At 54.9% G+C, this 11,052-nt stretch overlaps 2 protein-coding genes across 3 annotated transcripts in view; one reads left to right on the top strand and one right to left on the bottom strand.

Moving 5' to 3' along the window:
- Positions 1 to 10,525, top strand: part of WDR81 (WD repeat domain 81) — a 15,981-nt gene extending 5,456 nt beyond the window's left edge. Inside the window, exons 2-10 of one of the 2 annotated variants that reach the window (XM_006741393.3) lie at positions 4,098 to 4,205; positions 4,466 to 4,656; positions 4,780 to 4,970; positions 5,232 to 5,397; positions 5,487 to 5,652; positions 6,333 to 7,019; positions 7,655 to 7,800; positions 8,080 to 8,259; positions 9,314 to 10,525. In XM_006741393.3, the coding sequence (XP_006741456.2) occupies positions 4,098 to 4,205; positions 4,466 to 4,656; positions 4,780 to 4,970; positions 5,232 to 5,397; positions 5,487 to 5,652; positions 6,333 to 7,019; positions 7,655 to 7,800; positions 8,080 to 8,259; positions 9,314 to 9,634 (2,156 nt within the window). In that variant the 3' untranslated portion in view covers positions 9,635 to 10,525. Of the gene's footprint in view, positions 1 to 4,097; positions 4,206 to 4,465; positions 4,657 to 4,779; positions 4,971 to 5,231; positions 5,398 to 5,486; positions 5,653 to 6,332; positions 7,034 to 7,654; positions 7,801 to 8,079; positions 8,260 to 9,313 lie in introns of those variants that run through there. The other variant, XR_014140697.1, reaches the window with a different exon arrangement.
- Positions 1 to 11,052, bottom strand: part of PRPF8 (pre-mRNA processing factor 8) — a 335,003-nt gene that overhangs the window by 71,971 nt on the left and 251,980 nt on the right. The window lies entirely within an intron of this gene.

The following is an 11,052-nucleotide window of genomic DNA, read 5'->3' on the forward strand; positions in this document are numbered from 1 at the left end:
TAGGACCCCGAGATCATGACCTGAGCCGAAGGCAGACATTCAACCAACTGAGCCACCCAGGCACCTCCCTATTTTTAATTTTTGAGGAACCTCCCAACTGTCTTCTATAGTGGCTGCAGCAGTTTGCATTCCCACCATCAGTGCACAAGGGTTCCTTTTTCTCCTCATCTTCACCAACACTTGTTTCTTGTGTTGTTGATTTTAGCCATTCTGACAGGTGTGAGATGATATTGTAGTTTTAATTTACATTTCCCTGATGATGGGTGATGTTGAGCATCTTTTCATGTGTCTTTTGGCCATCTGTATGTCTTCTTTGGAGAAATGTCTGTTCCTGTCTTCTGTCCATTTTTTAATTGGATTATTTGTGTTTTGGGTGTTGACTTACTGTAGCAGTTCTTAATATATTTTGGATACTAAGCTTTTATCAGATATGTCATTTAAAGATATGATCTCCCATTCTTTAGGTTGTCTTTTAGTTTTGTTGATTGTTTCCTTTGCTGTGCAGAAGCTTTTTATTTTGATGTAGTCCCAGTAGTTTATTTTTGCTTTTATTTCCCTTGCCTCAGGAGACCTATCTAGAAAGATGTTGCTACTACTGATGTCAGAGAAATTATTGCCTGTGCTCTCTTCTAGGATTTTTATGGTTTCAGGTCTCATATGTAGGTCTTTAATCCATATTGAGTTTATTTTTAATTTTTTTCTCAATATTTTGAGTTTGTTTTTGTGTATGGTGTAAGAAAGTGGGCCAGTTTGATTTTTTTTTTTTTTTTTTTTAAGTAGGCTCCACTCTAGGTGGAGCCCAATGTGGGGCTTGAACTCAAGACCCTGAGATCAAGACCTGAGCTGAAATCAAGAATAGGGTGCAAGACTGACTGAGCCACCCAAGCCCCCCAGTTTGATTCTTTTGCATGTAGCTGTCCAGTTTTTCGCCATTTGACGAAGAGACTTTTTCCTGTTGTATAGTCTTTTTTTTTTTTTTTTTAAGATTTTATTTATTTGCGAGAGAGAGAACGAGAGACACAGAGCATGAGAGGGAGGAGGGTCAGAGGGAGAAGCAGACTCCCTGCCGAGCAGGGAGCCCGATGCGGGGACTCGATCCCGGGACTCCAGGGTCATGACCTGAGCCGAAGGCAGTCGCTTAACCAACTGAGCCACCCAGGCGCCCTGTTGTATAGTCTTTCTTTTCTTCCTTTGCTTAAGATCAGTTGACCATATAATTGCAGATTTATTTCCGGTTTTTCTATTTTGTTCCCTTGATCTGTGTGTCTTTTTTTGTGCCAGTATCATACTGTTATGATTGCTACAGCTTTGTAATATAACTTGCGGTCTGGAATTGTGATGCCTCCAGCTTTTCTTTTTCAAGATTGCTTTGGCTATTTGGGGTTCTTTATGGTTCCATAATAATTTTAGGATTGTTTGTTCTAGTTCTGCGAAAAATGCTGTTGGTATTTTGGTAGGGATTGCGTTAAATTTGTAGAGTGCTTTGGGTGGTTTAGACATTTTAACAATATCCGTTCTTCCAATCCATGAACATGGAATGCTTTTCCATTTCTTTGTGTTGTCTTCAATTTCTTTCATCAGTGTTTTATATTTTTCAAAGTATAGGTCTTTTGCCTCTTTGGTTAAATTTATTCCTAGGCATTTTGTTATTTTTGGTGCGATTATAAATGGGAGTGTTTTCTTAATTTCACTTTCTGTTGCTTTATTATTAGTGTATAGAAGTGCAACAGATTTCTGTACATTGATTTTGCATCCTGTGACTTTACTGAATTCATTTATCAGGGCTAGTACTTTTTTGGTGGAGTCTTCATGGTTTTCTTTTCTTCTCTTCTTTTTTTTTTTTTTTAAAGATTTTATTTATTTATTTGACAGAGAGAGAGAGAGAGAGAGAGTGAGAGCAGGAACACAAGCAGAGGGAGTGGGAGAGGGAGAAGCAGGCTTCCTGCTGAGCAGGGAGCCCAACGTGGGGCTCGATCCCAGGACCCTGGGACCACGACCTGAGCCGAAGGCAGACGCTTAACAACTGAGCCACCCAGGCGCCCCTGGTTTTCTATATATAGTATCATGTCATCTACAAATAGTGAAAGTTTTACTTCTTCTTTTACCTCTTCCTTACCATTTTTTTTTTTAATTTCTTTTTGTCTAATTGCTGTGGTTCGGATTTCCCAGTGGTGAGACTGGACATCTTTGTCTTATTCCTGACCTTAGGGGAAAAGCTCCTAGTTTTTCCCCATTGAGGATGATTTTTGCTGTGGGTTTTTCATATAAGGCCTTTATTATGTTGAGGTATGTTCCCTCTAAACCTCCTTTGTTGAGGGTTTTTATCGTGAGCGGATGTTGTACTTTGTCAAATGCTTTTTCTGCAGCTGTTGAAATGATCATGTTTTTCTTTTTTTCCTTTCATTTTTTAAAAAGATTTTATTGATTTATTTGACAGAGAGAGAGAGTACAAGCAAGGGGAGCTGCAGGGAGAGGGAGAAGCAGGCTCCCCGCTAAGCAGGGAGCGAGATGTGGGACTTGATCCCAGGACCCTGGGATCATGACCTGAGCCAAAGGCAGACGCTTAATGACTGAGCCACCCAGGTGCCCGGTCATATGGTTTTCATCCTTTCCCTTGTTGATGTGATGTATCATGTTGGTTGATTTGCAAATACTGAACCATCCTTGCATCCCAGGAATAAATCCCACTTGATCATCGTGAATGATTTTCTTAATGTGTTGTTGGATTCGGTTTGCTAGTATTTTTTTTTTTTAAAGATTTTATTTATTTATTTGACAGAGAGTGAGAGAGCACAAGCAGGGGAAGCAGCAGGCAGAGGGAGAGGGAGAAGCAGGCTCCCTGCTGAACAAAGAGCCCGATGCGGGGCTTGATCCCAAGACCCTGGGATCATGACCTGAACTGAAGGCAGCCGCTTAACCGACTGAGCCACCCAGGCACCCCTCAGTGTGCTAGTATTTTGTTGAGGATTTCTGTATCTATAGTCATCAGAGATAATGGCCTCTAGTTCTCTTAGTGTCTTTATCTAGTTTTGGTATCAAGATAATACTGCTTCATAGAATGAATTTGGAAATTTTCCTTCCTCTTCTATTTTTTAGATAGTTTGAGAAAAATAGGTATTAACTTTTCTTCGCTCTGGTTTTCATTCAACATTTCTGAGTACCTAGTCTGTGCCAAGGAGTGGATTAAACAGATTCACATGCAGCACAGATGTGGGCCTGCCTTCCTGGAGCTCACCTCTAGCAGAGGAGGTGCCACATTGTAGACAGTCTTAGAGTAAAGTAATGCTGTAAAGAACAGGGCTAGGTGCTACAAGGGAATATAAATAGGGCTTAGATCTAGTTTTCAGGGGTCAGAGAAGGCTTCCATGAAAGTAGAGCCAGGGGCACCTGGGTGGCTCAGTCGGTTAAGCATCTGCCTTTGGCTCAGGTCATGATCAGGGTCCTGGGATTGAGCCCCATGTTGGGCTCCCCGCTCAGCGTGAGTCTGCTTCTCCCTCTCCCTCTGCCCCTCCCCCCCAACCTGTGCTCTCTAGCTCTCTCTCTATCAAATAAATAAATAAAATCTTTAGGAGAAAAAAAAAAAGTAGAGACGGTTGAGGTCCAATGAATAGGAGATAGCAAGGCAAAAATGGTAGGGCCTGCAGTGGGAAGAGCATACCGGGCAGAGGGAACAGCATGTGTGAGGCTCTATGACTGTCTATGGTCCCATTAAAGAACCCATGAAAGGCTAGCGTGGTTAGACAGGGAGAGTGGAGGGAAGAAGAGGGAGCAAAAGCCACGGGGAGAGAGCTGGGCCTGGCCAGGCTTCATTTAGTAGCTTAAGAAGATTCACTGAAAGGATAACTTCCCTGGAAGTTGTGCCTGAGGAGAGGGTCCTGGAGCAGCCCCGAAGCCAGGGTCACCTGGGCAGTCCCAAAGCCACAGGCTACCTCTGCCACTGTGGAATGAAGGGTGGTGGTGTGGGGCACCCAGCATTGGCTGGGCTCCTGGGCAGGTTTGCAGCCAGGATTGGCTAGGCGGGGTGCCTGGGGTGGGGTGGGAGGAGTGGCAAGCCACTCCGTTATCTCATGAGCTCAGGGCCTTCTCATGCCTTGCAGATACGGCCTGCAAGATGGTCCGCTGGCTCTCTGCCAAGCTTGGCCCCACGGTGGCCTCTCGCTACGTGGCCCGGAACCTGCTCCGCTTGCTGACATCTTGTTATGTTGGTAAGGCCTGTGGTCCGTGCTGGAGATGGGGCTTCATCTCAGACCCTCTGTCCATCTTCAGCCCACTGTAGGGGATCCTTCCCACTTCCACGTCCCTGCCAGGTCCTGGGTCCCGGTCTGTAAGCTACTTCCTCCCTTGGGTAGGGCATGGGGTGGGCCCCACGCTAGAGGGAGCAGGAGTGGCTACCACGGTTCCTGGAAGACTGACCTCCCCCCTGCCTGCCGCGAGCTACTCAAGGCTGCCGGTTCTTCCTTGGCAGGGCCCACTCGGCAGCAATTCACGGCGAGCAGCGGTGAGAGCCCCCCGCTGAGTGCTGGCAACATCTACCAGAAGAGACCAGTACTGGGTGATGTAGTGTCAGGACCCGTGCTCAGCTGCCTCCTGCACATCGCCCATCTGTACGGGGAGCCTGTCCTCACCTACCAGTACCTGCCCTACATTAGCTACCTGGTCAGTCACTGATTTGGCAGCGTCAGGGGAGGCCAGGGAGCTTGAGGGCAGACCTGGGCAATCTGGGGGCTCCGGCGGGGGGGTCCTTGGGCAGCCTGGCCCTCATCTACTCTGTGGCCCTAGGTGGCCCCAGGTAGCACCTCAGGCCCCAGTCGACTGAACAGCCGTAAGGAGGCAGGCCTGCTGGCGGCGGTGACTCTGACCCAGAAGATCATTGTGTACCTCTCGGACACCACCCTCATGGACATCCTGCCCCGAATCAGCCACGAGGTCTTACTCCCCGTGCTCAGCTTTCTCACATCCCTCGTCACTGGGTAGGCTGCTGCCGTTCCCCTGTGCAGGGAGTAGCCCGGCTGAGGGGGCTACCCGGGAGGGGCTGGGAAGCTTGGGAGTGAGACTGGACTGGGTGTCAGGAGTCCTGGTTCTGATCCAGCTGTGCAATCCTGAGCAAGCCGCACCTTCTTATTGTGTCTCAGTTTCCTTATCTGGTTTGGACCAATTGGTCTTGTAGATTCTGTGCAAGTCCTGCAGAGTGAGGGGTGGGGGGCGCTGGAGCTCATGTACTCTCTTTCCAGGTTCCCGAGTGGGGCCCAGGCCCGGACTGTCCTGTGTGTGAAAACCATCAGCCTAATCGCCCTCATATGCCTGCGCATTGGACAGGAGATGGTCCAGCAGCACCTGAGCGAGCCTGTGGCCACCTTCTTTCAAGTCTTCTCTCAGCTGCACGAGCTTCGGCATCAGGTAGGCAGACCTACTTCCCTTACCTGGCTGGGTTGGGCTGGCCAGGGGGCCGTGAACTTGGCTGACTCCCTGGGCTGCCCTGCCCACAGGATCTGAAGCTGGATCCCGTGGGCCACATCGAGGGCCAGCTGCCCGAGGTGGCCTTCTCTGATGGGCAGCGGCGGCTAGTGGACCCCAGCCTGCTGGACGAGCTGCAGAAGGTGTTCACCTTGGAGATGGCGTACACAATCTACGTGCCCTTCTCCTGCCTGTTGGGTACTGCCCCACCACATTCCCTTGCAAAGCCTTTGGGGCTCTGTCTCTTCCCCCGGGAGGGCTCCGTGCTCCCCTTGCCCCCAGAGTCCATAGTGGGTGTTCAGCACGGTGTTCTGCATCAGGGCAAAGGGATTTGGCCTCGGACCTCGGAGTCCCAAGGTGACGTAGAAACAGGGACTGAGCATCAGCCAGCAGGGAGGCCCCGGGGCTGGTCTAGAGTATCCCTGGGGAAGGCAGGGCCATCACGCTGATGTACGGACCTCTCCGGGAGCTTCTGAGAGGAATATGCGGCCCGCCATCTGTGTATCCTCCCGTGCGGGCCCGGCACCGCTGAGCGGTTCTGTGTGTTGGCTCCCTGAATAGGATGAGCAGCCCTGTGTGGTCAGATATGCTCTCGTTCCTCCACCGAAACCTGGGTCCTGGGAGGGAGAGCACAGCGGCTCTCTTTCTCACCATTCTGTTTCCGACGCGCCGCATGGCGCCCAGGACATGTAGAGGACGCTCATGTGAATGAATCCACGTTTTTCTAGGGAAGAAACAGGCTCAGAGACGAAGAGTTCCTTGCCCAGAGTTGCACAGCCAGTACCTGCCCTGTCTTCTGTGGTTCCTAAGCCTTGGCTGGGTGGTGGCAGCTGCCTGCCATCTTCCCTAACCGTAGGACCACTCCCACTCCCATCCAGGTGACATCATCAGGAAAATCATCCCCAACCACGAGCTGGTCGGGGAGCTGGCGGGGCTGTATTTGGAGAGCATCAGTCCAAGCAGCCGCAGCCCCGCCAGCGTGGAGCCCCCCGTGCCCAGCACCGGCCCCGAGTGGGACCCCCAGAGTGGGGGCTGCCCGCGGGATGACGGCCACTCGGGGACCTTTGGGAGCGTCCTGGTGGGGAACCGCATCCAGATTCCCGACGACTCTCAGCCCGAGAGCCCCGGCTTGCTGGGCCCCATCCCGGGGGCAGGCAGCGGGGGCCTCCGCAGCGAGGAGGACCACGCGCTGAAGCGGGAGCTGCCACGGAGCGCCCACGGGCTGAGCGGGAACTGGCTGGCGTACTGGCAGTATGAGATTGGCGTGAGCCAGCAGGATGCCCACTTCCACTTCCATCAGATCCGCCTGCAGAGCTTCCCGGGCCACTCGGGGGCCGTCAAGGGCGTGGCGCCCCTGAGCAGTGAGGACTTCTTCCTGAGCGGCAGCAAGGACCGCACCGTGCGCCTCTGGCCTCTCTACAACTCTGGGGACGGCACTGCTGAGACGGCCCCGCGCCTCGTCTATGCTCAGCACCGCAAGAGCGTCTTCTTCGTGGGCCAGCTCGAGGCCCCACAGTACGTGGTGAGCTGCGACGGGGCTGTGCACGTCTGGGACCCCTTCACAGGTGAGCGGGCCCCGGTGAGGCCTGTTCTCTTGCTGCCGTCCTGTGCCCTGCCCGGCCTCTGGGTATGGGGACCCAGGGTTGGGCAGTTGGGGTGTAATGGCATGTGGTGTGGGGCGACCCAGTGAGGCCTCACGGAGGAGCAGTTAGACCTGAGTTGGAATCCGTGAGCCCTGAGCTTGAATTGGTTCTGCCAGCTGGAGGCGTTCGTTTTCCCATCTGTAAAATGGGAATCAGACCGGGGTCAGAAGATGCACGTAGGAGTTTGGCTTAACATGTGGCATGTCATACAAGTTTGGCAAACGGTTGCTTGATTATTTTTTGGCATCGGGCGGGGGGAAGAAATAAGGTTAATAAGGTTTTTAAAGGAGGAGGGGCTAGAGTAGCATTGAGGTGGACTGAGAAGAGTTAGCATTTGGTCAGGGGGCGTCGTGGGAAGAGAAGAGGTTGCTTTGGGGACCGGAGCCTGGCCTGGCCATGGAAGCAGGGAGGTGGGAGAGTTGAAAAACATCTTTAGCATTTTCTTAGGTCCTCTGGGATATGGGAGGCAGATCCAGGGTAGGTCAGGGAGATAGGAAGAGTTGGGGTGCTTCCATCAGCTACTGGGACCCCAGATGCACTGCGCCTTTCCTTCCCAGGGAAGACCCTTCGCGTGATGGAGCCGTGGGACAGCCGGGTGCCCCTGACTGCTGTGGCCGTCATGCCCGCCCCGCATACCAGCATCACCATGGCCAGCTCTGACTCGACCCTGCGCTTTGTGGACTGCAGGAAGCCTGGCCTGCAGGTCAGGGGCGTCCGGTTCCCTGAGCCCTGGCCTGGATGCCCGGCAGGGAGGAGAGACCCCGAAGAGAGAAGGCCAGGGTGGAGTTTAGACCAGTCACCCACAGCAGCAAACCCTGGGGGGTGGGACTCTGATCTGAGACGAAGGGGAGCCGTCCGCTTGATGGAGGGGGAGGGGATAGAGGATCAGGCCCTTCAGCTGTGTGCGCTTGGGGGTGAACGGGAGCTCGGAGAAATGGGCTGGGGTGGGTGGCAGCACTTTAGCTCACGTCCCTCTCTGCAGCACGAGTTCCGCCTCGGCGGCGGGCTGAACCCTGGGCTCGTCCGCTCCCTGGCCGTCAGCCCCAGTGGCCGTAGCGTGGTGGCTGGCTTCTCCTCGGGCTTCATGGTGCTCCTGGACACCCGTACTGGCCTGGTTCTGCGTGGCTGGCCAGCCCACGAGGGGGACATCCTGCAGATCAAGGTGACTGACCGGGTCCCCTTCCCCACCTCACTCCGGGTCCTCTTAAGGCCCACCTGGGACAGGCTCCAGCTGAGATGATCCCCTTTGGACCTGCCCCAGGGCTGACGGGCAGAGAGGGTTAGGAGCCAGCTGCGCTGCAGGGGCCTGGTGGCGGGCGGCCCGTGGGGGCGGGAAGCAGGGGGAGAGCTGACCCTGCTGCTCCCTGGGGATGCTCTAATGAGTAACCCTTGTCCATATTTGCCTTGCTTGGAGGATCAGGGGTCAGGCCCTGTCCGTGACCCAGTTCAGGTTAAATAAAGCTCAGCCGGGAGGCTGTTTACTGCCCCCAGACCACGGAGCAGAGTCCATGCCGCATGCTGGGCTGCCCTGGTGGGGGCAGGGACATCCCGGCCTAGGGATCCTGCCCCTACCCCCGCCCACTCTCAGTCACAGACCTCAGGGAACTGCCCAGGGAGGGACAGCAGGGGAGGAACAGGGCTCTTTGTGGGAGGATGTTTCCAGGCAGCGCACTCCCTGTTCTGATCGCACCCAGGGGGCCTGCGCTGTCGCTGCTAAGGGCAGACTGCCCCCAACTCTGTCCAGGACCCCAGGGGACCCAGGGGCCCCGGCGGCTTTCACTTCGGACCTTCCAAGGGTGCGTCAGGAGGGCTTCGGGGCAGCCTGGGTGTTAATCCTGGCAGTGCCACTTACTGGCTGTGTGGCCTTGGTAGGATTACTTAACTTTTATGAGCCTCGGGTTCTTTCTCCGTAAAATGGGCACAACAACAAACAGCATTTACGTCATCGAGTTGTCATGGAAATGAAATGTAGTCATATGGCATGCCTCACACAACGCCTAGGTGTAGTAAGTGCTCAAATTGCAGGGATGACTAGGTTAAAGACATTTTGTCACAGTCCCATTAACTCATATGATGTGGTGGGAGCGGGGGCAGCCGGTCACCTGCCCAGGATCCCCTATCTTCCTGGGAGATCCTGTGCGAGTAATTGGAAGACCCTGGAGCTTGGGCACATGGTAGGGCCCAGGCCCTGCTGAGGCTCTCTTCTCTCCGAGCAGGCGGTGGAGGGCAGTGTCCTGGTCAGCTCCTCCTCTGACCACTCCTTGACCGTGTGGAAGGAGCTGGAACAGAAGCCCACGCACCACTACAAGTCAGCATCTGACCCCATCCACACCTTCGACCTGTATGGCAGCGAGGTGGTCACCGGCACGGTGGCCAACAAGATCGGCGTCTGCTCCCTGCTCGAGCCGCCCTCCCAGGCCACCACCAAGCTCAGCTCCGAGAACTTCCGAGGCACGCTCACCAGCCTGGCCTTGCTGCCCACCAAACGCCACCTCCTGCTGGGCTCGGACAACGGGGTCATCCGCCTCCTGGCGTAGGCTGAGGCGGGGCTGGCCAACGAGGGTGGGCAGACATTCCCCCGGAGTCCGTCCCTCGCCCTTGTTTTCCCAGCAGCTCCCTCTTGGGCAAGCCTCAGGCCGCGCACCCCGAGTGCCCGCGTGGCCTGCCAGCCACGGCGACGCAGGGGTCCAGGCTCCCGAACTGCCGGGGCCACTGGTGCTGCCAGGAGGGATCTCCTTCACGGCTTGGGGGAGATGCTGCCCCTAGTCAGCAGGAAGCGAGAGCGAGAGCGTGGGAAAGCATCGCCCTCCCTTCTCCCTAGCTCTGCCCTCTGGGTCCCCACGGGGACAGGGAAGCTGTGAGAAGGGGAAGGGAGGCCGGCCCTGTGCAGCCAGGCTCCAGCCAAGGATGCCCCGCTCCTTGCCGAGCTCTCACAAGGCCAGGGCGGCTGCTCCAGTCCAGGACACCGATGGTGCTTGGACTCCAGCCCCTAATGAGGGCTGGCCGTGGTCCAGGAGTTAAGGGCCTTGGGCTGGGGTTTAAGTGTCCACCCAGCCATGCCTTGCCCAGTGTGGGACCAGTAGGGGAAGAAAGAGGGCAGGACCAGGGGAGGGAAAATGGACTGGGCCAGCTGGTTCCTGCCAGGAGTGACCCCATGCCTTGCCTGCCCACCCCTCACCACAGTGTTTGTGCCTTGAACTGAGGAGGCAGCCCCTGGGCCCAGTACCCTTGTGGTCCAACACCCTGAGAGAAGGGGTGAGAATGATCTCTGCATCTCAGGTCTCTCCCAGGGGACGGGAAGACCCAGGCATCCCGGGACCCTCACATTCTGGAACAGAGATGAGGTCTGAGCCTGCGCCCCTACTGCCTCCTCGTTATTTGCAATAGATGTAAATATGACCAATAAATCCTTCGGAAGAGCCATGGAACCGAGTGACGCTTTTCTTAACGATGGCGTCAGGGTGGGGAAGAGTTCAGACGCAGCAGCTTCCAGGGCAGTGAGGAGAGGGTGAGAAGCAGGGCAGGAGGGTGGGAGACAGCCTGATCATTGCTCTTGGGTGCCACGGGCACAGGGCTTCTGGTGCCCGCAGCCCCAGGCCAGTTTCCTGAACCCTCAGCCTTGGGGGAAGGTAAGGAGGCATTGCTCCCGCTGGGAGGATGCTGGCTGGCGCTGTGGCCCTCTCTCCTCTCCCCACCCCTTCCAGATCCAGGCTAAAGGCAGCCAATCAGGATCCTGGCTTGTAAGGCTTGGGGATGGGCATCTTATCTTGGGTTCCCCACATAGGCTCCTGCAGCTGCCCCTTCCTTCCCCTCAGGATGGGAGAGAGGAAAGGACATTGTAAGTGGGAAGCTGGATGTGACCCTGAACCCAGTTCTGTCCTTGGGCATGTCACATAGCCTCTCTGATCCCACTAAAGTGGGGATAACCCCCCCACCTCATGGGGTTGCTGGTAGG

Source organism: Leptonychotes weddellii, chromosome 15 (assembly GCF_054177405.1).
Source record: "Leptonychotes weddellii isolate Sample4059 chromosome 15, ASM5417740v2, whole genome shotgun sequence".
NCBI lineage: Eukaryota > Metazoa > Chordata > Mammalia > Carnivora > Phocidae > Leptonychotes > Leptonychotes weddellii.